The sequence below is a fragment of the Diabrotica virgifera genome, chromosome 10 (assembly GCF_917563875.1).
Source record: "Diabrotica virgifera virgifera chromosome 10, PGI_DIABVI_V3a".
In the NCBI taxonomy this organism is placed as follows: Eukaryota; Metazoa; Arthropoda; class Insecta; order Coleoptera; family Chrysomelidae; genus Diabrotica; species Diabrotica virgifera.
In genome coordinates, this window is record NC_065452.1 from 112,344,739 (window position 1) to 112,371,359 (window position 26,621).

General features: G+C 32.9%; 1 protein-coding gene across 5 annotated transcripts in view; it reads left to right on the forward strand.

Annotated features, from left to right (window-relative positions):
* LOC114336843 (ELAV-like protein 3) overlaps positions 1-26,621 on the forward strand; it is a 270,925-nt gene that overhangs the window by 159,872 nt on the left and 84,432 nt on the right. For 3 of the 5 annotated variants that reach the window (XM_028287227.2, XM_050663299.1, XM_050663300.1), the window contains exon 3: positions 4,993-5,040. The exons of the other annotated variants lie outside the window; for them this stretch is intronic. In XM_028287227.2, coding sequence (XP_028143028.1) covers positions 4,993-5,040 — 48 coding nt within the window. The remainder of the gene's footprint in view (positions 1-4,992; positions 5,041-26,621) is intronic. 5 annotated transcript variants of the gene reach the window in all.

Consider the following 26,621-nt stretch of genomic DNA (forward strand, 5'->3'; position numbering starts at 1 on the left):
ATTCGCCAGGGACTTCTTTCTTATTGAGTGCCCACCACAGAATCTCTCAAGGAACTCTATTCATATGCTTTCTCAAGATCAATGAATGCCATATGAGCGTTGGTATCTTTATTCCTGTATTTTTCCATCAGTTGCCTTACAATGAAAATTGCATCTGTTGTTGATCTGCCCTGCATAAAGCCAAATTGATTATCAGATATTTCGGTTTCTTCACGTATCTGTCTATCAATTACTCCCTTCCATATTTTATGGTGCGGCTAAGTAGTTTTATAGCCCTGTAGTTTGAACATTGTTGTATGTCTCCCTTGTTTTTGTAGACAGTTTCTAATATACTGCTTCTCCCTCCATTCGTCTGGCATTTGTCCAACTTCCATAATTCTATTAAATAGACCTGCTAGCCAACTTCCTGTCTCTCCCAATGCTCTCCATACTTCCCCAGGAATATCATCTGGTCCGACTGCTTTTCCTTTCTTTATTTTTTGAAGCGCTTGAAGGTGCTACTTGAAGCGATACTTCTTCTAAATTATATACAGGGTGGTGAATCGAAAAACGGGCCATAGGAAACTCAATGTAAAATTTTAAACTGTTGAATTCCTGCTTCCCTAATTATGTTACATCAAAAGTCATGAGAAGTTATTTGTAGAGGATTGAAATCTGTATTAAAAACAGAAGTTACAATTGTTCTACGATTTAAACACATTCCAAAATTTTGAAAAATATAATGTATTTACCGCAGTAGGTATATGTGGGCATGTTAGGCCACACGTTACTATTTAACTGACAGTGAGCACACTATTGACTGAAGAAAATATCTTTATTATTAATACTTTCTTCTTAACTGAGGGTATCTGATCAACTTTATTGTGTTTTAAACAATAAATGATAAAATAAATAAAGAAATTGACAGTTCAAATTGTTAATATAATAAACTCATTGTCACCGAATGCAATCTTATACACATTATTGCACTGTGTGTGGCGTAACTTTGGCGTATTTCTCTGAAAATTGTATTATATTTTTACAAAATTTTGAATAATTATTGTTCGTAGAACAATATTAACAGTTGTTTTCAATACAGATTTCAATTCTCTACAAATAGTTTCTTATGACTTTCGATGTAAAATAATTAGGGAAGCAGGAATTCAACAGTTTAGAATTTTACATTGAGTTTCCTATAGCCCGTGTTCCAATTCACCACCCGGTATATGCTCCCTCAATATTTTGTAAAAAATTAATCGATGCAAATCACTAAATTTTTTAAAAATTGAAAAAGACTGATTGTTTTTGTATACACTTATGACAAATGAATGATTGGGAAAAGAAAAATATTTTTGAAGTGTGTAAAAATATTTTTATTAAATTCCTAGCTAAGCGGTTTCGGTTACAAAGCCATCTTCAGAGGTATGGTCAAAAGTTTAACGTACCACTATAAAGATTCAAATTTTTTCATTGAAAAAATTCCTAACAAAGTTAAAAAACTTGGTTGAAGGTTGAAAAAATTATTTAGGTAAAATTGAAAAAACATCTAGAACAGCATAGTGGGATAAAAATACATTAAAAAATTTGATGATGGTAAGGTTTAAGTACCCATTATCTACATTCAACCTTCAACCAAGATAAGACATTAAAAACGAAATACGTTGGAACCGAAATTTTGATGAAAATCTGAATCCGAGTTTTCTACCTAAAATCCTATGTCTAAAAGAATAGACATGGGGGAATCTAAAATATGGATTCCACGCCATGAATTCCACGCCTATGAATTTATCTAGGTAAAAATCCAGTGAATTCTTGGTTCCTAGTACCTACTAAAAATGTGAGTAGAACTAAATTATTGAAATACAGTCAAGATTTAATTACGTTTCTTCTTCTTTCAACCACCATTTATTTACGTACGTATCTTCCTCTTGTAGTGGTCTTAGATTCCTCATGCCTACTCTTTTATCGTCCTGATGCCTTGTAAATTGTAGAAGGCTTGGTCGTCCATTTGCAAATTATTTCGCGTTAATTTCCTTACTAGACAGTTTGGTTTAGTTTTGATTCAGAGCACACCACAGGCTATTCTGACGCTTCCTTCTTCTTCTTCTTCTTCTTCTTCTTCTTCTTCTTCTTCCTTTTCTTCTTCTTCTTCTTCTTCTTTTTCTTCTTCTTCTTCTTCTTCTTCTTCTTCTTCTTCTTTTTGTGTAGACATGACTCTGTCTGTTTTTCAATGTGTCTCCAATAAGTTGTCATTCCATCTTTTTCGTGGTCTTCCCACTGATCGTCTTCCCCTATTGGGGAAACGTCTCTCGCCGTCCTTAGTACTATATTTGTTGTCATTCGGCTTATGTAGTCGTTCCATTCTGCTCTTCTGTTTTTCACCCAGTTATTAATGTTGTCCACCTTGCATCTCCGTTGTATATCTGCACTTCTAGCTCTATCCCATAGTGTCTTACCATCGATTCTTCGAAGTGTTTTCATCTCTGCTGTTTCTAGCATTCTTTTTATTCTTTCTGTATCAAGTCGTGTTTCTGCCGCGTATGTCATTATTGGTCTGATGACTGTTTTGTAAATTCTGCCTTTCACTTCTTTTCCGATATTTTTATTTCTCCATATTGTATCATTGATGCAACCTGCGGCTCTGTTTGCTTTATTCACCTGATCTTCCACTTCGGTTTCGAGGTTTCCGTAGCTAGATAGTGTGATGCCTAGATATTTAAACTCCATGACTTGTTCTATTATCTCACCCTCCAGCTCTAATTTATACCTTATTAGATTTGCTGGTATGTATAACCATGCATTTAGTCTTTTTTGGGGAAAGTAACATGTTAAATTTTCTAGTGGTTAAATTAAATTCAGTTTGAGAGATTAGTATTGCGTCGTCTGCATAGCACATTATTTCAAGTTGTTGTTCTCCCATTTGGTATCCTTTTTTTGTTCTTACTTTTTTAATATTTCATCCATGATCAGGTTGAACAATAGAGGACTCAGGGAGTATCCCTGTCTTATCCCATTGCCAGCTTCAATTGGGTCAGTTAGTTCTTCATCTACTTTTACTCTTATTGTGTTGTTCTGGTGGATATTTTCGATCGTTTTAATCATTCCTAGAAGTACCTCTCTTGCGAACAATAAATGGATAACTTCCTTTAATTTGACCCTGTCAAATGCCTTCTGAAGTTCCACGAAACATTGTATTCTAACGATTTTTCTTGAACCTGCCTCATTATAAATATAGTGTCGGTGCATGATCTTCCCGACCTAAAACCTTGTTCTTCGGCTAATGTTATAATTTTATTCAGTTTGTTTGTTATCACTTTGGTCGTTAATTTTAGTGTTGTGTTTAATAAATAAATTCCTCTGTAATTTTCCGGGTCTGATTTTTCTCCCTTTTTGAAGAGAGGTATTAGAATGCATGATATCCATTATTGTGGTATCCTATTTTGTTCTATTATTTTTTGGATTAGTTTGAATAAGTAGTTGTTTGGTCAGATCTTGTCCTCCGTACTTTAGGAGTTCGTTCTATATTGTGTCCTCTCCTGGTGATTTTCTATTTTTTAATTTCCTTAATGCTTCCGTTATGGGCTATTCCACGAACATACGCCTGTTTTGGATTACTTCGACAACGAATATTTTACTGTGCAACATAAGAAGTACGAAAGTAAATGGCGCTAATAATTATTCCAATAAACAACAATGTAATTTGCAATTTATTTTCGTTCTTCTTATTTTGCACAGTAAAATATTCGTTGTCGAAGTAATCCAAAACAGGCGTATGTTCGTGGAATAGCCCATACCTCTGCTTCTTCCATGTTTATTTCTTATTTCAATTGATTCTGTTACTGCGTTAATTATGTTGCTTTTTGAGTTTTTCCCAGCTTTCCTCGATGTTATCGTTTTCTAATATTCCATTCTCTGCAATCTTCTCTTATATTCTTTTTCTGTATAAGTATTCCGTGGATTAGCTATTTAGTCCTTCGACTCTCATTTTTGTTTGTGTTGTGCCACTCTCTTAGGTGTGAAGTATTTCATGGTGATTCTAATTTCACATAATACTAGGCTGTGGGCACTACCTACATCTGCTGAGTTGGGACATCTTACGTCGATTATCTTTGATGGATGTATATCTCTGTTAGTTACAACAGAATCTATCATAGATCTTTGTCCACGGGTGTTATTGAATGTATATTTGTGTTGGGCATTGTGGTAAAAAAGGTGTTGTTTATTCGAAGTTCGTTATTTGTGCAGAAGTTTATCATCAGTTCTCCATTTTCGTTTTTGACATCCTCATTATGTTTTTCTTTAATTCTGGGTATTACTTGGTTGCCTATTCGAGCGTTAAACTCCCCCAGTATTATCAACTTTCCCCTAATTTGATCTACTATTTGTTGCAATTGATCATAGAGTATTTCCCTTGTTGTTTGGGGCTTACTATTTTCTGGACCGTATATTCCGATGATGTTCAGGTCTTCCTCCTCCATTCTCATTTTTGCTGCGACAATCCTTTCTGATACGCATTCACACTCTTTGATGTTATTTTGGTATTTTTGGTGTATTAGTAAGGCTACACCCTCTTTGGCCCTGTTTTCTTTTGCTACTCCACTGTACATGATGGTTTGATGAATGAAACGTACATAAACTGATGGTGGTTTGCTCTGAAACGGAATAAACTGTCTTCATGGGGGCTCATGGGAAGGGGGGCCGTGACCCCCTATCTTTTCGGGTGCTTTAAACTATATACGGTTATCCAAAGTATGCAAAATATAATATGCAACATCTTCACGTCTGCCCCCCTCCCTAATAATTTTTATATGGGAGCCCGTGACTGTCTTCCTTTCAAATTTTTTAACTTTATGAGGAATTTTTTCAATTAAAAAAATTTCAATTAAATATGGGATCCATCTTTATGGCTTTGTAAGTCAAAAGCGCTTAGCTAGGAATTTAATAATAATATTTTTACACACTTCAAAAATACTTTTTTTTCCAATCATTCATTTGTTTTTTTCCTTTCATTAGGAGAGGGAATCGCGGGCCTTTGTCCTTTGTCCGAAGTTAACTCAGAAGGTAGGAAGAAGTTTTTTTTAATTATAATTAAATTTTTAAATTCATAAAAATGTACAGACTTAAACTTTTAAGTAATTTTTAATTTATAGTTTTAATATTTACATGACACGGAATAGGACATCAATGGACACTTAAAAGAATGGAAAAACTACATTTCTTAATTATTTGAAGATGAAAGAGTATAAAGCTGACCACTCACGATACTGCGACGTCGTTCAATTTTGTCGAATTCGACTAATTGATAAAAATTTTAATCGTGTGTGATCGTGCATCCAACAAAACCGTTACAATTTTACCACAGAGAAACTGGCCTGTCTGCTACAGTACTGCAGAATTGATATCATCGACGATTTTGTCGAACGACATTGCAGTATGTGAGTGGCCGGTTTAACACTTTGCACTGTAGAATACACAAAGAGTTCGTTTTTAGGCCAGGGTAATAAGACAAAAATATACCCTGTTCGTGACACTTCAACAGCCAGGGTACTGAAGCGTTTTTTCGACAGGTAATACCTATAAGAACAAATTGTAACTATTTCCTGCGTAGGTTCATCTGGCGGCCATTTTTATTTATAAACAATTTAGTGTCATAAAACGGTCTTTTTCTTTTTTTTTTTTGAAAATTAATGGAAAACAGTAAGACTTATGGCTTCTTAGTACAGACATCTTCGAGAGAATGGAAAAAAGCTTTAAAATGGCATATTACAAAGTTTAATACACTCATTTATTGTTAACATAATTGCGAAAAAAGGTCGAAATTTCACAAAAAATTTATTTCGCAATAACTATTGTAAGAGTAAGTATAGAGCTTTGAAATTTTTGTCAAATGAGGTCTCTTTGGTGTTTAATATGTGACAAAAATGTCAAAGTGATTCATTCAATTGTTTAAATTTTATTCAAATTGTTTTTCCCAGAGAGCTTCCTTTGCAATAACATAAGTCAGAAAAAAATAATGTTAGAACCATTCTATAGGTGTCAAATGAAAGACCATGAACTAAACTTTCAAATTGGTTTAAAAAAAGTGAATAAAAAAACGCATTTATTAGTAATAAATAATTATGCAAAAGTATCGTTAAGTTTTCTTTTTTTGAATCCTTTAAACTTTTTGAATAACTTTTTCCAAAAAAATCTATGTTTTACCGATTTTTAGGTGCATAACTACCAAGTAATGTTATTTATATGATAATTGATGAAAAATTGAATAAATATATATGATTTATTATATAAAAAATACAAAAAGTTTATAAGGAAAAATTGAACATACTTTTGCATAATTATTTATTATTAATAAATGCATTTTTCATTAAGTTTTTTAAACCAATCTGAAAGTTTAGCTCATGCTTATTCATTTGACATATGTAGAATGGTTCTAACGTTATTTTTTTCTGACTTATGTTATTGCAAAAAAAAAAGCTCTCTGGGATAAACAATTTGAATAAAATTTAAACAATTGAATGAATCGCTTTCAAATTTTTGTCACATATTAATAGAGAGCGGAATATATGCAACACAACATTACCAAAATATGCGCATATATATGCATTACTTTTACTACAAATATGCAGGTATTTTTTCTAAATTTGTCTAAATATGCAAATGCATATTAAAAATACTCAAAAATAAAACAATATATTAAGTCGTAAGATCTTCAGAAAAGTTGCCTTCAAAAATACGTACAACTTTCCTCAAACAATCGAAGCCCTCATTTTTTTCTAAAACATTTTTTAATTTATTTCTAATTGTAATCCCTGTATTTCCGGGAATTTTTTGACAATGAGCAGAAAAAGTGTTAACAAGATTAACCGAATCACTTAATTGTAAATTCCTTTGTTCTAATGACTTTATTAGATCTGGTAAAAAACTAAAATTAACTTTTATGAACATAAGTTCTTTAGCAATTTGTATGTTACCTTAAGAACAAAGTACGTTACTTAAGCTGAAGAACAAAAGCGGAATTGTCTACAATTTGATGGATTTTTGTATTTTGATGCTTCTCTCTATGTCCGTCTTTATAGAAGTAAAAGCGTGTCGAATAAAAACACTCTTTCCAGAAAAATTTCTTTTGTGGGACATGATGCTTTTGTTTGTCAGTTCCTCATTTAAAAAATGAAATGTGAAAATGAATGTAACTTACGATTTTGGAACAGGCCTTGCAAAATACTTTGCCTCCACTTAGCTTAACTCGGGAAAACACTTTATCCAAGCAATTTTTTTGAATGGTAGACATATTTAAATTTAATATATACCAATCACTTCAAAAACACTAAATACGATACAACGTTTACTTTAAACAAATGTTGGCCGGAAACTGACAAAATAATTATTAGACCCTTAAAAGCAGGTAGGTACCTACGACTTGCTACGCTAATAAAATAATATTTTTCTGGGAACACCCATAATTGTTAAATTCAGGTAGTAATGGGAAAGTCCAGATGAGCGACAGATAGATAAATAACGAGCTCGTTCATATTGAAGTTATAAAATTCCAACTAAGAGAGGAAAATTTTAAACTTGTATATAATTTATTTTTAAAATATGCAAAATAAATCGTGTTTAGCTTATGCAATGTTGTGTTTGTTGTCTGAAAATATGCAATATATGCATCTATATGCACTTTGCATATATTCCGCTCTCTACATATTAAGCACCAAAGAACCCTCATTTGACAAAAATTTTAAAGCTGTATACTTATTTTTACAGTTAGTTAATGCGAAATTATTTTTTTTTTAATTTCGACCTTTTTTCGCAATTATATTAACAACAAATGAGTGTTTAGACTTTGTAATAAGCCATTTTAAAGCTTTTACCATTCTCTCGAAGATGTTTGTACTAAGAAAACCGTAAGTCTTACTGTTTTCCATAAATTTGCAAAAAAAAAGGAAAAAATACCGTTTTTTGACACTAAATTGTTTATAAATAAAATTGGCCGCCAGATCCTACGCATGAAATAGTTAAAATTTGTTCTTATAGGTATTACTTGTCGAAAAAAGGCTTCAGTACCCTGTCTGGGCCCTGGCTGTAGAAGTGTCATGGAAAAAACCTTATTATCCTCGACTATTTGCAGACTAGAACATTGCTATAACAGGTCCATCTATGACAGAAAGTTAGATTACATGGGCAAACAAACGGCAAAAAAATAGAAAAGCACTTGACCCCCATGAAGCGAGTGCTGAAGTATTAAAATTTTGGCAGAAAATGGGATAGAAACATCGTGAAAAGACATACAGTGAATATTTTGACAATAAGTCTGATGAGTCACGTTTTGAAGATCTTCCTGCGAGTAATACATATTATAGGCGAGCGGTTTACCCCAAAAAGACGCTTAGAAACGGAATTGTTTTGCAGGTGTACACACCAAACCTTTTTTATTCGATTATATATATTTTTTTCAAAGTTCAAATGTATTTTCATCCAATTTTTCCAAGTGAGCCGGAAATTGTTGAACCACATAACTTATATAGCCGGAAATTGAAACACATAACTTCTTCTTCTTCTTTAGGTGCCGTGTCCGTATTCAGACGTTGGCCGTCATCATGTTTACAAGTTCCTGAAACCTTATAATTCTTCTACTGTGAAATCACACTATTATCTAATATTATTAGTTGCCTAGGGCGGCACATTATGAGAGGGCGGCAAAAATACTGTACAAAAAATATTTGTATATAAACATTATGGATCTAAGTTCTGTCATTAAAGAGTATGAAGCTCTTTCAAATTACTTTACCGCAAAGAAGCCAAAAAATTGTGCCCAAATAAAACATACAAAGAAATAAGGAAGATAAATTCAATTTGACGAGGCGGCTGATGATCAACTAAACTTTTCAGCTAGGGATGAGATGAAAATCCACACATTCTATGTTATAATCGACACTCTGATAAGAGACCTGAATAGAGGGTCTAGGACGTTTCATCGCCGCCAGTTCATCGCCGCCGTTTCGATGCCGCCAGTTCATCGCCGGCCGATTCATCGCCGGCCGTTTCGATGCCGCCGGTTCATCGCCAGTCAGTTAATCGCTAACTGATATATTTCCGAATTTTCGACCAATTTTCGACAGTTACATTTATTATTTATTTTTAGTATTAATTAGGAATTCTAGGAAATGCGAGATATGACCATTCCCGTTGCCATACTTAATCTTTTAATAGACTTTTAAACTTTTATAATATAAAATATAATTTAACACTACAAATTTAATACTGTTTAGTATCAAATTTAGGGGAAATAGAAATAGAACAGTAAATTAATATAATAATATTTTTTATCTATTTATTTGTCATAAGTTTTGAACTGAATTTAACGTCGTGTCGTGTCATCTCCCATAATACAAGATCAACTGACTAACTGGCGATGAAACGGCCGGCGATGAAACGGCCGGCGATGAAATGGACTGGCGATGAACCGGCGGCATCGAAACGGCGGCGATGAACCGGCGGCGATGAAACGTCCCATTCCGCTGAATAGACGTCTGGAATCTCATCGACTTATTTATCAACGTTTTCGTGTTATTAACAGATTTGCCAAAATTAAGCAATGAAGAAATTATTAAAAAAGCTGAAAATCTGATACAAAATAAAGACGACCAAGATACATCATTCATACATGGATGCATTCACTTAAAGGGTCATTTGGATACCACAATAAAATCACCAATTGACATATCTTAATATTTAAAGAAGAGTTAATGCAGTCACTGAAGGTGGATATGAGCTATTACCTCTGATCTGAGAGTGGTTAGAGAATATCTCAAGAAAAAAAGGTGAGATGGTGTCAACTTGCGCTTTTACCCTGGAGATGGATGCCACCTCTTCTCGTGGCTGAAAATTATTTTAAGCATTAGAAATATCCCCAGAATTCGATAGAGGGACAAATTCTAAGCATAATTTGTTACATAAAGTTATTAAAGTAAATTAACTTTTTTTGAGTTATTAAAGATCAAAGACTTTTCGTGTGAAAAATGCATGTTTTTTACCGATTTTTCATAAATAACTCAAAAACTATAAGATTTTACAAAAAAGTTATTATTGCCAAAATTAAAGCTAATAAACGAAATAAACTCCTTGTGGAAAACCTTTTAATTTTAACTAGAAGTGAGTTATAGGTAACTGAATGTATATTTTTTTCGGCGAGTACCCAAATCTAAGTATTCAAGCTTAACGGGAAAATGATGCATTTTATAACAAAACCTTATTAAACAAATTACATCTTTTTTTCAAAAATATGCATTCTAAACTGGGCCTAGATTCCGTGCACTGTAGATATCTACATGTCGGTTTCTATCGATATTTGAATATCAAAATATTTGAATTTTTTGCTTTAATCGAATTATTTTCTAGTTTTGCTAGGTTATACTCTAATTGATAAACTAGAGCAAAACTAGAAAATAATTCAATTAAAGCTAAAATTTCATATATTTTGATATTCAAATATCGATAGAAAGCGACATGTAGATATCTACAGTGCACGGAATTTAGGCGCTGGTCAAAATTGTTAAAATAATTACTTATGCTAATATAACGAAATTCTTCTAAGGATTACTATAAATTTTGATTTTTGTGGAAATGGCGTATGTTTTATTTTCCACTTTTTCCTAAAATGTTCTAAAGGGTTCTCTTATTTTCATCATAACTTGCTTAATTGTGATGCTATTAACTTCTACTGGAGCTCATTTGATAGGTACTCCGAATTACTTTGACAAGTGCTTAGCAGGTATATTTTATAAAATGCATCGTTTTCCCGTTATTTAAGATACATACATCGAAAAAATAAAATATTTGATCTTTAATAACTCAAAACGTATTGATTTATATTAATAACTTTATATAACAAAGTTTACTTAGAATTTGTCTCTCTATCGATTTATGGTATTATTTGTTTCACCCCCACGTAAAGTGGTAGTTTTCACCACCACGGTGAAAGCGCAAGTTGGCATCATGTCACATTTGTTCCTTGAGGTATTTTCTAACTACTCACCAATTTTCATGAAAATCAATGGAGGTTCAACAAAATCGGAGGTGACCCTCCGATTTCAAGTGACTTCAGTGACTGCACTAAGTGGATTGAAAGATATTTTCCCTAATTTTGACATTGCTTTGCACATTTATTTGTGCTTCCCAGTTGCCAACGTGTCTGCTAAAAGGTCATTTTCGAAAATGTCAAGAATAAAAAATAATTTCCCATCAAGTATGACGCAGCACTAAGTGGATTGAAAGATATTTTCCCTAATTTTGACATTGCTTTGCACATTTATTTGTGCTTCCCAGTTGCCAACGTGTCTGCTAAAAGGTCATTTTCGAAAATGTCAAGAATAAAAAATAATTTCCCATCAAGTATGACGCAAGAAAGTATTAACAATTTGTCGATTTTGTCAAGAACAAATTTTTTTTTTGAAAAGTCTTTTTTGAAAAGAAGTCTTTGATGTGATCGAACTGGAATAACAATTTTTTCTATTGTAGGTATATAAACATCATAGTTTAAATCCATTTTTAGTGTATTCTTTTTTAAATAAACATTTCTGCAATTTTTTTCGCAAAAATGGTACATGTTCGAAGGGCGGCTACTAGAGAATTGCCTAGGGCGTCAATTAACCTAAACGCGGCCCTGGGCAGCCATGAAAGTTTCGTTCGACCAATCTATCTCTTTCTCTCCACTTTTCCTTGTATTATAAGGTGAAGTAGATGGTATTTAGGTCCTCTAATTATATGGCCGAAGTGTTCTGTTTATCTCTCTTTATGATGTTTATGAGCAGACTTTCTGCCTTCATCATTTGGAGAATATCTTCATTGTAAGTGTTCAAAACCTACGATTTTTTTAGGATTCGTCGAGAACACTACAATTCGAATGCTTCTAATTTATTTAGCATTGTGGTTTTTAGCGTCCATTTCTCACAACCATACAATAATATAGTCCACACATAACATTTCGGGACCTTCTTGCGAATATTCATCGACAGGCTTCGGTTACATTAAACTGGTTTCCAGGTCATGAAAGCCTTAAGTGATATTTCGATCCTGGTTATTATATCTTCATCACAGACAACTTAACTTATGTATATACATAACTTATAACTTAGGTACATAACAGACAACATAACTTATATAAAAAGCAATTTCCCCAATGGCTTATTTAGGCGTATCTCAATTTTTCGAAAAATGCTTCCTCTTTGAGTTATTTGCATTTTTTTTTTATGAAAAAATGCCTTAATTAGTGATTTTTGGATTTTTTTCTAAAAAACTACTAAGTGAATTGCAATTTTACAAAAAGCTTTAAAATCTTTAAACCTTAAAGTGTAAGAAAGAATATTTTGTCAATATAGCGGTATATATTACCCAGAGGGCGCCACATGTTGGCGATCATCATGGCAATCTTTATCTTATCTGCAGCAACGCGGAAAAGCTGCACAGATGTTGTGTTGAACCTGGTTCTGAGGTTCTTTAACTAGGATGTTCTTCTTCTTCCTGGACCTCGCCTTCCAAATGTTTTTTCTTGCAGGATGGCCTGTAGGAGAGCATATCTTAATTCATTTCGCGTAATGTGTCTAAAATATTCCAACTTTCGAGATTTGATGGTATAGTCTAGTCGCAACATGGGGGGTCCCGTGGACACTTTTAGATCGCCGCGATTTGATGGTGGTATTGTAGGTTTTTTGGGTCGCTGAATCCAATGGAAGTGGTCTGGAAGCCCAAATGTGGTGCGTTTAACTGTTATTAACAAATTATGATAAAATTAGGTGTTTTTCAGGAATTATTAGAAGCCCTGTAAATAAATTGATAGTGTTAAGGTCTTCTCTGGTGTATTTTTGGTCGCTGAATCGAATGCGACTAGTCGCGATTACTCAAAATGTGTTCTTATTTTGTTAATAACAAAATAATTGTTTATTCGCCGAAAAGCTCGAAATGCGTTATCTAAAGCAAGTTTGTAGTCTTTTTCATAGTATTTTTATACTCTAAATCGATTGTCACTAGTCGTGATAGCTTAAACCACGTTCCGATTTTGTTACTAATAAATTATTGCAAAAATAACGGTTTATAGTAAAATCCATGAGGAAAAATTTCATGTAGCTGTCTGTATACCATTAATTACAAAAATTGAAGAAAAAGATCTTCTGTGTAAGAGGTATATTTATTTAAAAACCCCAATAAAGGGCCACATTAAAAAACAGAAGGTTTTCGCTCTAAAGAGAGCATCATCAGTGTTCTAAGCCTAAAAGAAGTATAACCATGATTAGTGAAGACAAGAGTAAAAAATTTAAAGGTTGGCCAAGATAAAAAATTAGGTTATTATACTTACAAGCTTTATAGTACGTTCACTCACGGTTTTTGCTCTAAATTAAAAAAAAACCACTTGGATTGACATGAAATTTGGCTTACACGTAGCTAACATGTCAAACAAAACCAGTGATATTGTGCCGATGTCTGCTTTTACCCTGGGGGTGACTTTCACCCCTTTTTGGGGGTTGAAAAAGAAACCTTTAAAATAAATCCGGAAGTGGATAAACTGATTAATTCTAAGCAACTTTTGTTCTATACAGTTTTTTCACTAAGTCAATACTTTTCGAGTTATTTGGTTTTTTTGTTGAAAAATGAACATATTCACTCGCAAATAACTCGAAAAGTATTGACTTAGTGAAAAAACTGTATAGAGCAAAAGTTGCTTAGGATTAATCAGTTTATCCAATTCTGGACTTATTTTAAAGGTATCTTTTTTCACCCCCGAAACGGGGTGAAACTCACCCCCAGGGTAAAAGCACACATCAGCACAATATCACTTGTCTTGTTTGACATGTTAGGCTATGTGCATGCCAGATTTCATGTCATTCCAAGTGGTTTTTTTTAATTTGGAGCAAAAACCGTGAGTAAACGTACTATGTATAAACGTTTATTTTTGCAATAATGTATTAATAACAAAGTCGGAACGTGGTTTGAGCTATGACGACTAGTGACAATCGATTTAGCGTATAAAAATACTATGAAGAAGGCTACAAACTTGCTTTAGATAACACATTTCGAGCTTTTCGGTGAATATAAACAATTATTTTGTTATTAACAAAATTTTGAGTAATCGTGACTAGTCGCATTCGATTCAGCGACCAAAAATACACCAGAGAAGACCTTAACACTGTCAATTTATTTACAGGGCTTCTAATAATTCCTGAAAAACACCTAATTTTACCATAATTTATTAATAACAATTAAACGTACCACATTTGGGCTTCCAGAACACTTCCATTGGATTCAGCGACCCAAAAAACCTATAATACCACCATCAAATCGCGGCGACTTAAAAGTGCCCACGGGACCCCCTATGTTGCGACTAGACTAGTAGTTAGTATCGGTTCTTCCCATTCTTTTAAGGACCTTCTCACTTGTGACCGCGTCGGTCCACGTTATTTTAAGAATTCTTCGATATAGCCACATCTCAAATGCTTCCAATTTTCGGCACATATCTTCGTTCAAGGTCCATGATTCAAGACCATAAATAAGGAAAAAGAAGACGTAGCATCGTAGCATTCTTACTTTTATACCAAGAGAAAGGTTGTGGCTCTTGAAAAAGGCCTCCATACATTTGAAGGTGGATCTAGCTTTTCCGATGCGCACTCGTATCTCTTGGTTGTTGGTCCATTCTTCATTTATTATGGTGCCGAGGTAGTTGTAGTGCGTCACTCTTTCTTCAGGGGTTTGGTTGATGTAGAGTTGAACTTCTGTTATCTTTTACTTGCTAATGATTATAAGATGTATTTACCTCCTATCCGCGACATAGTCTAGTTATGTCTAAACGAAATGTCTTGAAGGGTCCCTAGACGAGAAGAAGCAAGTGACCCTGTCTTATTCCTACCTTAACTCCTGAATACAATAATTGCAATATTAACAACAACCTTTACGGTAACGTTTCCTTTTCTTATTTTTGTTTTGTTTTATATTTTTGAAATGTATTTATTTAGATTTTAAAATATACTTATTGTGACTGGCTCAGTGGCGACCTGGCGACAGCCCATGCCAAAAAAAAATGATTATAAGCTTTGTCTTCTTTACGTTTATATTGAGTCCATATAGACTGTAATACGTGATTTTGTTCATGAGGACTTGTAGGTCTTCTAAGTTGTCCGCAAATACTATGGTGTCATCTGCATACCTGATGTTATTTAGCCGGTACCCGTTTAGTAGAATACCTTTTCAGTTTCGTGCAAAGCTTCGATAAATATTCTTTCATAGTAGAGATCGAAAATTATAGGGGACAAAATGCAGCCTTGCCTCACTCTACGCATGATTTTCACATATTCGGTGTATTCACCTTCAACTCTTAGGTTTACAGTGTGATTCTAGTAAAGGTTTCTAATTATTTTCAGATCTTCGTTGTTAATTCCTGTTTCTTTTAGTTTCATTGATTGCAGCGATATATTTTTCCCTAACTTCTGTTTGTGTATGTGCTTTGACTCAAAATAGGGAACTTGCATCAAATTTTAAATTCGAAAAAAATGGTATAAATCACAACAGAACATAATTTAGAACCTGTATCAAAAATAAAAAAAGTTTTGTTTGTCTTTGGTTTGACCCCTAAAGACGACTAAAAATTCAACTTATACCAGCCCCCCAAAACGCGTCGTGACGTCACAGGGTTGTATGTTTACATTCTACACCAATTGTATATATAATTTTAAATTAGACATTATAAACGTCAGTAGAAAATACAGTTATGTGAAGTTACAAAGGTTTTTGATCGTTTGAACTATTCATAGAAAATTTGTACTCTTACAAAATGGTTTTATTTTCAATAGTAAACATTCTTTCCTTTCCTTCAAAAACTGAATCAAACTGCAATCTCAACAAACTGGTATATTTTATTACAATGACATACGATAAATGTCATTAGAATATAAATATTTTTCCTTTATTCCCCGACGACGATCTGGCTAAATACCCAAGTAGGTGGAGGCCAATAAACTAAAGAAGAAGAAGAATATACGTAAATATAACCGTAAACTGAACCACATAGTCAAACTCTGTGACGTCACGGGTCGTTTGAACTATTTTAAGATAAAGAAGACTTTAAATTTGTACTTCTAAGTTATTATGAGTTTTTGAAGCGTGAAATTTTGGAAATCTCATTTTTATACAAAACTGAACATTATTATGTAATAAAAAAAATGTGCAAGTTCCCTAATATATCTGCGCCTTCATGTTCCGTTTTCACAAATTGCTCCAAAGATTTTGCCTAATAACTTTCTTTCAAAGATACATAGAAAGGATTCATTGGATTTAGTTATTTAGATACAATAAGTATTTTGATATGCCATAGTAGCCAAATTTTTGCAAGTAGGTATTATTTTATATGTTCAAAGTAACAGTAACGATTTTTTATTAGGTATAAAAATGATTTTTTTTAACTTTTTTTTTGGTGCACATTAAAAGTAAAAGTCTTCACCTTTTATACTGTAACTACTGTAACATTAGAATTACCATATCTTCATTATTTTATGTCTTATATTATTACAAAAAAATGACCTCTGGTATAAACAATTCAATTGAAAGCAAAGTTAATTTTTGCACAAGGCATTTAGAAAAAATGTTCTTTGCGGATTGCTTAAATTACTTCGATAATACGAGTGCTAAAAAACTAGCCGTGAAAGTGTTGTACATGTACTTTGTGAATAATTACAACTTTTACTATTTTTTAAAATAGTACGGTCAGTGGACCATAATCACTTTAAAAAGGTTTTTTTTTATTATTAGGTTCAAATATTCTACAAAATAAACAGTACTTGCATTAAGATAGCTATAAATTCACGCACAAAATGTATTGGTCATACTGGGCTTATTTATTATTAACTCTCACATGGACATTGCTTTAGTATCAAAATTGTCTGAAACATATTTTAAACAAATTTGGAAAAAGTAATAGGCTTTTCCATAAGTTTTACAGTTCGATAAGAGAGGGCGTTGTTACTAGCCTAATTTTTTTTTAAATAGGTACACTCTTATGAACGTATGTGAAGTTTCATTTCAATCTCAATCTGTCAATTCGTTCTGTATTTACAAGCCATAAAAATCAAGTATCATGCAGTGATTGAATTTTTATTTTTGGAAGGTTTAAAAGCAAAGGAAATTTATGAACGAATGTTCAGTAGAAAGTAGTACAGTAGAAAGATGGGTTGCTGAAATTAAAGGTGGTCTACAAGCCTTGAAGACGATCTACGTCAATGGTGCCCAAAAACGGTAACAACAAAATAAATTGAAGAAAAAAATAGAGGATAGAGGAGTAGGAGCTGAATATCATTGAATTGAATATTGGACTGAATATTTCACTAGTAGTGAAACAACTGTTCAAATCTGTTGGCAGTTGTCTTTACCACGCGTATATTGGACAACCACTAAACATAGCAAATAAACGTGCACAACAATTTTATTATATATACGAGTTTTAACCTTTTGAAGATCGAATATTGAAATATTGTTCGGATAAGCACAAATAAATTTGATATTTTTGGCATTGGAGACTTCCAAAGACAATTGCAAAATTCCCAACATTATCTCTTCCTATTATCGCTATGTTTGTAGTGCCTCTAACCTTCTTTTCTTCAAATTGTTACTGAATTCTGTTACCTGATGACCTTCCCCTTGTTTGGGATACAATATTTTATTCCTTTGATACAAAACATTGGCTATTTCTGACTTGAATGTCAGCAAATTTTTTAGATATTATTGATATGAGATAAGACCTGACAGTAAATATGCTTCGCCCATAAATTTATTGTACCGGGTGTCCCAATAAGAATGGCTCTCGGCCATATCTCAGGAACCGTTTATAGTAGAGCTTTGAAATAAAAAATTTTATAACAAAAGTTGCCTCAGGAAAAGCCTGGAAATTATTTTCATAATTGTGGGACCACCGCTAGAGGGCGTAATTGAATATCAAAAATTAAAAAATCTAAATTTTACAAAATTTTCCTAATGAAGGGGCACTGGAAATCCGATCGTCGTATTCTTCATAAAATTCTACGCATATTTGATTTGACAAGTTTAGGTCTACCTTTAGAAATAAGAGATGGGGGTGAGTGGGAACCTTGTTATGAAAAACTGGCTGTGAGTCCGGTTCTGCTTAATCAAATTTTGCAAACTTGGTCTTGTTGAAGACAGATCTTTTTTGTCAATGTAAAAGTTATGATTTCGAACCAACTTACTGAGTAATATGCCAGCTAGAAGGCGTTATTTAATTTTTTTCAGAAATCTAGTGTTCCTTGGAAAATATTAAATACAAACATGCATTTTTAATACCATATTACAAAATTAGATAAAATTAGCAACAGAATAGCGAAAACCGCATGTTAATAACTTTTTTCTATCTCGAGATATCTTACAAAACGTGTAAATTTAAAAACATAACTGTTACTGTCACCGGTAAACGAAATTCATTAAAAGTAGTGTGCTATGGAAACAACAAAGAAACATTTTCCAGCTGTCAACGTATATTAGGTCTTTTCAACGCTTCTCATTTGTTTCGAGCCTCGTTCATATCTCGTATATTAATATTATACACGGATTATACGGCATATGACAGAGGCTCGAAACAAATGAGAAGCGTTGAAAAGCCCTATTACAAAGAAATAAAAACAACTATTTAGTGATGACATAAACGTTCAAATTTTTGCCCATCATTTTCGTTGCAAACATTTACTCTTTCAAGAGTAGATTGAACAGCAGTCTCAATTTCTGCTCTCGATATGCTTTGAATGGCGTTTAGTATTCTCTGGATAATGTATTCTAGAGTAGTGTATGATGGGCAACAATTTGAATATTTAGGTCGTCACTAAGTAGTTCTTTTTGTTCTGTGTTATATTTAATTTTAATAGTATTGTTCCTCTTTATATTGTTGTTTTAATTAATTATATTTTTATACGTTGACATCTGGAAAATGTTATTTTTTTTCCACAGCACACTACTTTTCATTAACTTAGTTTACCGGTGATAGTAACAGTTATGTATAAAATTAACACGTTTCTCGAGATATCTTGAGATAGAAAAAAGATATCGACATGCGGTTTTCGCTATTCTATTGCTAATTTAATCTAATTTTATAAAGTATGACTAAAATGCATACTTGTATTTAATATTTTCCAAAGAAAACTAGATTTCTGAAAAAAATTAAATAACGCCTCCCAGCTGGCTTATTACTTATTAGGATGGTTTAAAATTATCACGCTTACATTGAAAAAAAAGATCTGTCTTCAACAAGACCCAGTTTTCAAAATTTGATTTAGCAGAACCGGACTTACAGCCATTTTTTCATAACAAGGTTCCCACTCACCCCCACCTCTTATTTGCAAAGGTAGAGTTAAATTTGTTAAATCAAATATGCGCAGAATTTGATGAAGAATACAATAATCGGATTTTCAGTGCCCCTTCATTAGGAAAATTTTGTAAAATTTAGATTTTTTTATTTTTGATATTCAATTACGCCCTCTAGCGGTGGACCCACAATTATGAAAATAATTTCCAGGCTTTTCCTAAGGCAACTTTTGTTATAAATTTTTTTATTTCAAAGCTCTACTATAAACGGTTCCTGAGATATGGCCGAGAGCCATTCTTATTGGGACACCCGGTACATTGAAATAATTTCTGGACAAGTTACTACCATTTTGCTTGTTGTTTTATCAAATATTTTTTTATGAGAGATGTAGGATGAACTGAAGAGCACGAGGATGCCAAGTAATTGGCTTGTTATCAAACCATTTTACTACCCTAGTTTACATCGTTCAATATCAGCCTATTTTTCATCGAAGCTTCCACGACGATTTTTCTTCATTTCTTTGTCTAAGATGAATATAGTTCTTTTGGATCTTGGAAGTCAAATAGTTCCTTGTCAGAAAATTACACACTTCTGCAGCAGAATAAATAACTGAGGGTATGAGAATCGATTGCCACAGAAAAAGGAATGATTTTAATTTTCTGGAATTATTTCAGACAATTTTAGTGTCCTTCATTAGCAAAATGTTAAATGTTCAGCTTGATTCATTAACTTATTGCAGACTCTGGTTTAATAATGTGTTGAGGATCCACGATTTCCTGTGTACTCATTGATACGCCTGGGCATCGTTCTAATAATGCGGTATATATCCTGTTGGGATATCTCATTCCAGGCTACTGCAACTTCGCGACTAAGAGCTGCTAAAGCTTTGGAGGATGTTGCAAATTCAAGAGCCTGAGACCATGGGCGCCCATATAAAAAATTTCAGGGGGGGGGGCAGACGTGAAGATATTGCACATTATATTTTGTATACCATGTCCCAGACAGGTCAATCTTACTGACCAAGGTAAATGGTTGATGTATTGTTGATCTATGAATGCTAATGATTCTCTGGCAACATGCGATCTGAGATTATCTTGTTGAAAAATCGGATTTTGGATGGTGTTTAAGTATAGAATAAGATGAGGCTCCACTACTTCCTCAATATAGCGTCGGGCTGTTATTCTGCCTCTGATGAAAATTAATATGATGGACCGATGACCTCAAAGGAATTGTGACCAATTGGATAGCAGAGGGGCAGAACAGAAAAGATGGAAGTATCTGGAGGAGGCCTATGTTCAGCAATGAACAAATCAGGCCTAATTGATGATAATGATGATCATTTTACCATCCATCTTCTTTATCTCAACATTACCTCCTATTTACATCTAAATTGATATCTTGTGGTAATTCCTTGTTCGGATGATCATACTTTTAATGTTCCCTTTTTGTCTTCTAAGTTTTAAACCTTCTTCTTCGAGAACCTGTCTTCCTTGTTAAAATGTTTATTATTTTGTTTGTTTAAAAAACATTGCACAAAAATGTATTTAAAATATCCAAGATATGTATTATGATGAGCACAAGTCTATGTGAGACAGAAATTATAAAAAAAATAAAAGTAGAAGATGAACTAGCTGACCCAATTGAAGATGGCAGTGGGATAAGACAGGGGGATTCCCTGAGTCCTCTTTTGTTCAACCTGATCATGGATGAAATAATAAAAAAGTAAGAACTAAAAGAGGATACCAAATTGGAGAAAAACAACTTAAAATATTCTGCAGTGCAGAGGATGCAACACCAATCTCTCAAAGTGAAGATGATTTACAACGTATGCTGCACCAATTTAATATAACGGCCAGAAAATTTAACATGTTACTTTCCCCAAAAAAGACAAAATGCCTGGTTATAACAGCAAATCCAATAAGATGTAAATTAGAGCTGGAGGGTCAGATAATAGAACAAGTGGTGGAGTTTAAGTATCTAGGCCTCACAGTATTCAGCTACGGAAAGCTCGAAACAGAAGTGGAAGATCAAGTGAATACAGCAAACAGCGCCGCAGGTTGCCTGAATAAAACAAAATGGAAAAATAAAAATATCGGAAAAGAATATAATACAAAGCAGTCAATAATATACGTGGAATAAATACGACCTGACACAGAGAGGACAAAGAGATTGCTAGAAACAGCAGAGATGAAAACCCTTCGAAAAGTCGATGGTGAGACACTATGGGATAGAGCTATAAGTACATATTATACAGGACGGAGATGCAAGGTCGATAACGTTAATAACTGGGTAAGAAACAGAAGAGTAGAATGGAATGCGCACATAAGCCGAATGACAACAAATAGAGTATACACCAGGGAAATAAAAATATACCATGTTCGGGACACTTGAGCAACCAGGTTGCAAATGGGTTTTTTGGGTACTATATATCATATACCTAATACATTATAAATACAAAAATGCCCGTCAGAGTTTGGACGAGAAATTTAGTTATTAACAAATAAGGGTCAAAAATGAGAGTTTTTTCGTTTAAATCGCTACAGGTAAAAATAGGGTAATTAAACGTCTTATTTATAACATTTTTCTTTTAGTAGATGAGCCACGGTTTAAAATAGCGTTTTTGAATTTTGGTCCGATTATTTGTTGCTTCGGATATTGCAAAATAAAACTAAAATTTCGAAAATAAAAAATTTGCTGTAACTTTTGCGAAAATGAATTAAGGACTTTCATATTGCATGAAAAGTTGAGTCAAATAGTTCATACAATGTACAAAAAATTTTAAGACGATGCGTCAATTAGTTTAAATTTTATTCAATTTATTTATCCCAAAGAGCTTTTTTTCGCAATGTTATTGTTCACAAAATAATAATGATACAGCAATTCTGTGAAAACAACATGAAAGAAGAATAATCATGTTTTCAACGCATTTAAAAAAATCATTAAAAAGTCATTTTTATCACTCAGAAAACGTTTTACTAAAATAGATACATTTTTGGCTTATAAACAATTAGAATAACTTTGTTAAGGTTGACTGTAAGCTAAAACTACGATGGGATTTGAAAAGCTGGTATTTTTACACGAATTAAAAAAACTTTTCGCGTAGGTTAATTACGGTCAAAGTTAGCCACTTTTTTTTATTTAATTGACGGCTACTTTGTTTATAACAATTAAGCAACCTAACTAGAGACATTTTGAAGTTGAAGATATATAGGAGTGTGTGTAAAAGTTTGAGTAAACTTTGAACCTCAACAGAGTGGTTAATAAAGCTTTAAAAATGGCGTCCGAACGGAATTAATTCGTGGTCGGTGGAGGGGAATTACTAAAATACGTGCACTCAAAAAATGAAACTGATTCTGCAAACATATGCTGCGATTAATATCGCTGGAACCTGTTGATGGATTTTGATCATAATTTTTTTAATTTGTATGTACTCGTAGTCTTATAGAGTACGTTATGTACACACAACCCCACCTAACATCACAAAATGTTAGAAGGGAACTCCCCTTATCACTCACGGATATGAAAAATAGATTACGACCAATTTCAAGACTTACCGAATATACATATATAATTTCATAAAAATCGGCCAAGCGGTCTCGGAGGAGTATGGAAACTAACACTGTGACAGGAGAATTTTATAGATATAAATATATAGATGGCTATTAACAAATAGGGGTTGGTGATAGAAGGGTGAAAATCAAGGTTTGTATGTACTTTTTAATTCTACATCATATAAAATTAAGGTAGATAATTTTGTCCAAAAAAATAAAAAAAAACATGGGTATAAAAATAGATTAAAACCTCTTCAACGTCCTACAGGATAAACGTGTAAAATTTTATAAAAATCGGCCAAGCCGTTTCGGAGTAGTATGGTAACTAACACTGTTACAGGAAAATTTGATGTATATAGAAGTAACTGCTAATTAAATAATAAAAGTGGCTAACTTTGAACCAAATGAACCCAGGCAAAAAGTTTTTTTTCTGAAAATTCGTATAAAAATACCAGCTTTTGAAATCCTAAAGTAGATTTACTCTATAGTCAATATTAACAAAATTATTCAAATTGTTTAGAAGCCAAAAATTACTCTATTTTACTCTTTTTTTGGAGTGATAAAAACGACTGTTTAATGATTTTTTTCAATACTTTAAAAATATAACTATTATTCTTGCATGTGGTTTCCACAGAATTGCTATGCCATTATTAATTTCTGAACAGTAACATTGCGAGAAAAAGCTCTTTGGGATAAACAAATTGAATAAATCCACGAGGAAAAATTTCCTGTAGTTAGCTGTATATCATTACAAAAACATAAATTCCTTTATAAAAGGTATATTAGTTAAAATCCCTATACAGGGCTATATCAAAGACATAACTAGTTTTCAATCGGTTGACCGATCATCATCAGTGTAATCTTAGAATCTAACATGCTAACCACCAAAGTAAAAAATATTTGGGTATAAACCCTTTATAATTGATCCGTCATAGGAACATATGAAAAAGATGTGATTTATAACATGGATGTATAAAATATCCAATGTTTTACGCCCGAGGTACCAATGAGCTCAATTTGACTAGTTCACATCATGGCTGTATGGAAGCAAGTGATTTTGATAACGGAAATTCTGAATGATTGAATAAAATTTAAACTAATTGGCGAATCGTCTTAAAATTTTTTGTTTATTATATGGAATGTTTGACTCAACTTTTCGTGCAATATGAAAGTCTTAAGGCCATTTTCGCAAAAGTTACAGCACATTTTTTATTTTTGAAATTTTAGTCTTATTTTGCACTTTCCGAAACAAAAAAGGATCCGACCAAAATTCAAAAAGTGCCATTTTAAACCTTGGCTCATCTACAAAAAGAAGAATATTATAAATAAGATAATTAATTACCATATTTTTACCTGTAGCAATTTAAACGAAAAAACTGCCATTTTTGACCCTAATTTGTTAATAACTAAGTTTCTCGTCCGAACTGTGACGGGAATTTTTGTATTTATAATGTACCTATTAGGTATATAGTACCCAAAAAATCCATTTGCAACCTGGCTGCTCAAGTGTCCCGACAAAAACCTTATTTCTCTGGACTAGTAGTAAGGACGGCGAGAGGCGGTTCTACAATAGGAAAAATATCAGTGAGAAAACCACGAAAACGATGGAATGGCAACTTACTGGAGGCACATTGAAAAACCAGACGGTGTCATGTCTTTACAAAAAGAAGAAGTCACTTGAAGATATTTAGTTCCAATGTATCTAAATAGTATTGAGTTCGTGTGTTAATGATGAATAAAGATCTACTAGACATTATGGTTAAATCGTTGTGCAATATATTTTTAATGGTTCTTTTGTATTCGAAATTTTACTTAATGCTTCATTTTTAAAGTGTCTTAAACGTGATGTTTTGTCTGTCCAATTTTGCTTATACATATTATATTTTGTGTCAAAGATATTAATTTCTAAAAACAACTTCGTGAAATACCTTATTGTATATTTTTACATTTAATATTTCCTTGTAAATTTCAATTAATATTTCATAGCATACATTACAAATAATACAGTCATGAAGTGTTGGCGGATAATAAAGATTTTATCAGAAATCCAATTAAAAATTGGACATGCTGCCAATTTTATCGAAAATTTTTGAGGTAATAAAATCAATATAAGAGTAAATCCACATGACTTGTCAGGATATGGCAAGGCTGGCCTAAAAGTCGAATAAACACAAATTTATTTTTAGCGCAACTATTTTGATCTAAAACATTTTTGGAATTATTTCGTTACTATGGTATCATCGAAATTTCAACGGTGAACGAGAGTGCGCGGGATTGAAATACTTGAGAAGATTTATGCTTGGTGATTGAGATGCAATGATTTTTTAATGTGGTTTGAACTACATAATACTTTAAAATATGTATGAAACTATTATAATTGGGACATAATAACACAAACAAAATACGCGTAATACCGAGAGAAACAAAATTTAAAAATTTTTAATATACTTAAAATAAATTATTATAATTTATATAAATATGCTTTCTGTGGTTTTCCGGGTTTGACTCCGCGTTGAATAATTTTGGTTTTTAGAAAAACCATTATTTTGACGACGTTTCGGCAAGATCTCACTTGCCATTGTCAAGTCAGGCAGTTCCGCTTCTCGCTGCTGCTTGATTACTTCGATAGTCTTGACTACATAGATTCTTACACTTTTTCCGGTCCTTTGCTTGATCTTTCCAGTTTATTTCTCCCATTTCTTCTATGTTAGTCTGGACGGCGTCAAACCACTTCTTTCGTGGCCCTTCTCTTGTTTTCCTGATCGCAAAATTCATATGACGTTTCTTTCTTGTGGCATTCGTGAAACCTGTCCCAATTATCTAATTCCCTGTGCCTTGATTTTCTGTGTTATTTGTAGTCTCCCATACATCTCCATTAGCTCCTGGTTTGTTCTTCTACGCTATTCCCCGTTAGCCTCCTTTATACCACCAAAAACTTTTCTCAAGATTTTCCTCTCCCAAATTTCTAGCTTTTTTTATTCTTTCTGCTTCATTGTCCAAGTTTCACATGCCTACAATACTATTGGTCTCACTATTGACTACACTATGACTATAACACTATTGGTTTCACTATATACGTTCTTATCTTATCTGCGCTGGGCACGTTTTTTGCCTTCAACAGTACGTTATTCATAAAAATATCACACGGAAAAAAATCCTGTACTGGCTGTATACCATAAATCACGAAAAATAAAAACCTTATCATGTAAAAGGTATATTTAAAATCCCTGAAAAGGGCTGTATCACAACAAAACGTTTTCGGAATCAATATTCCATCATCAGTGTTATCACAGGTTTACATGCTTTAAGCCACCAAAATGTACGGGTAAAAACCTTTAAATTGATTTTAAACAGTTGGGGTTACATTATATGTATTATCCGATTTTAAAGGATGTTAAACATATTTCCAGATTAACCCCTGACATCACATGACATCAACTCAGTCACCTAAACTCTGCCATGTAAGGTTCTACCTACAATTTCCCAACCAATATGGTTGATGTCATGTGATGCCAGGGGTTAATCTGGATATATTTTTAACATCCTTTAAAATCGGATAATATAACGTAACCCCAACTGTTTAAAATCAATTTAAGGGTTTTTACTTGTACATTTTGGTTGCTTAAAGCATGTAAACCTGTGATAACACTGATGATGGAATATTGATTTCGAAAACGTTTTGTTGTGATACAGCCCTTTTCAGGGATTTTAAATATACCTTTTACAAGATAAGGTTTTTATTTCTCTAT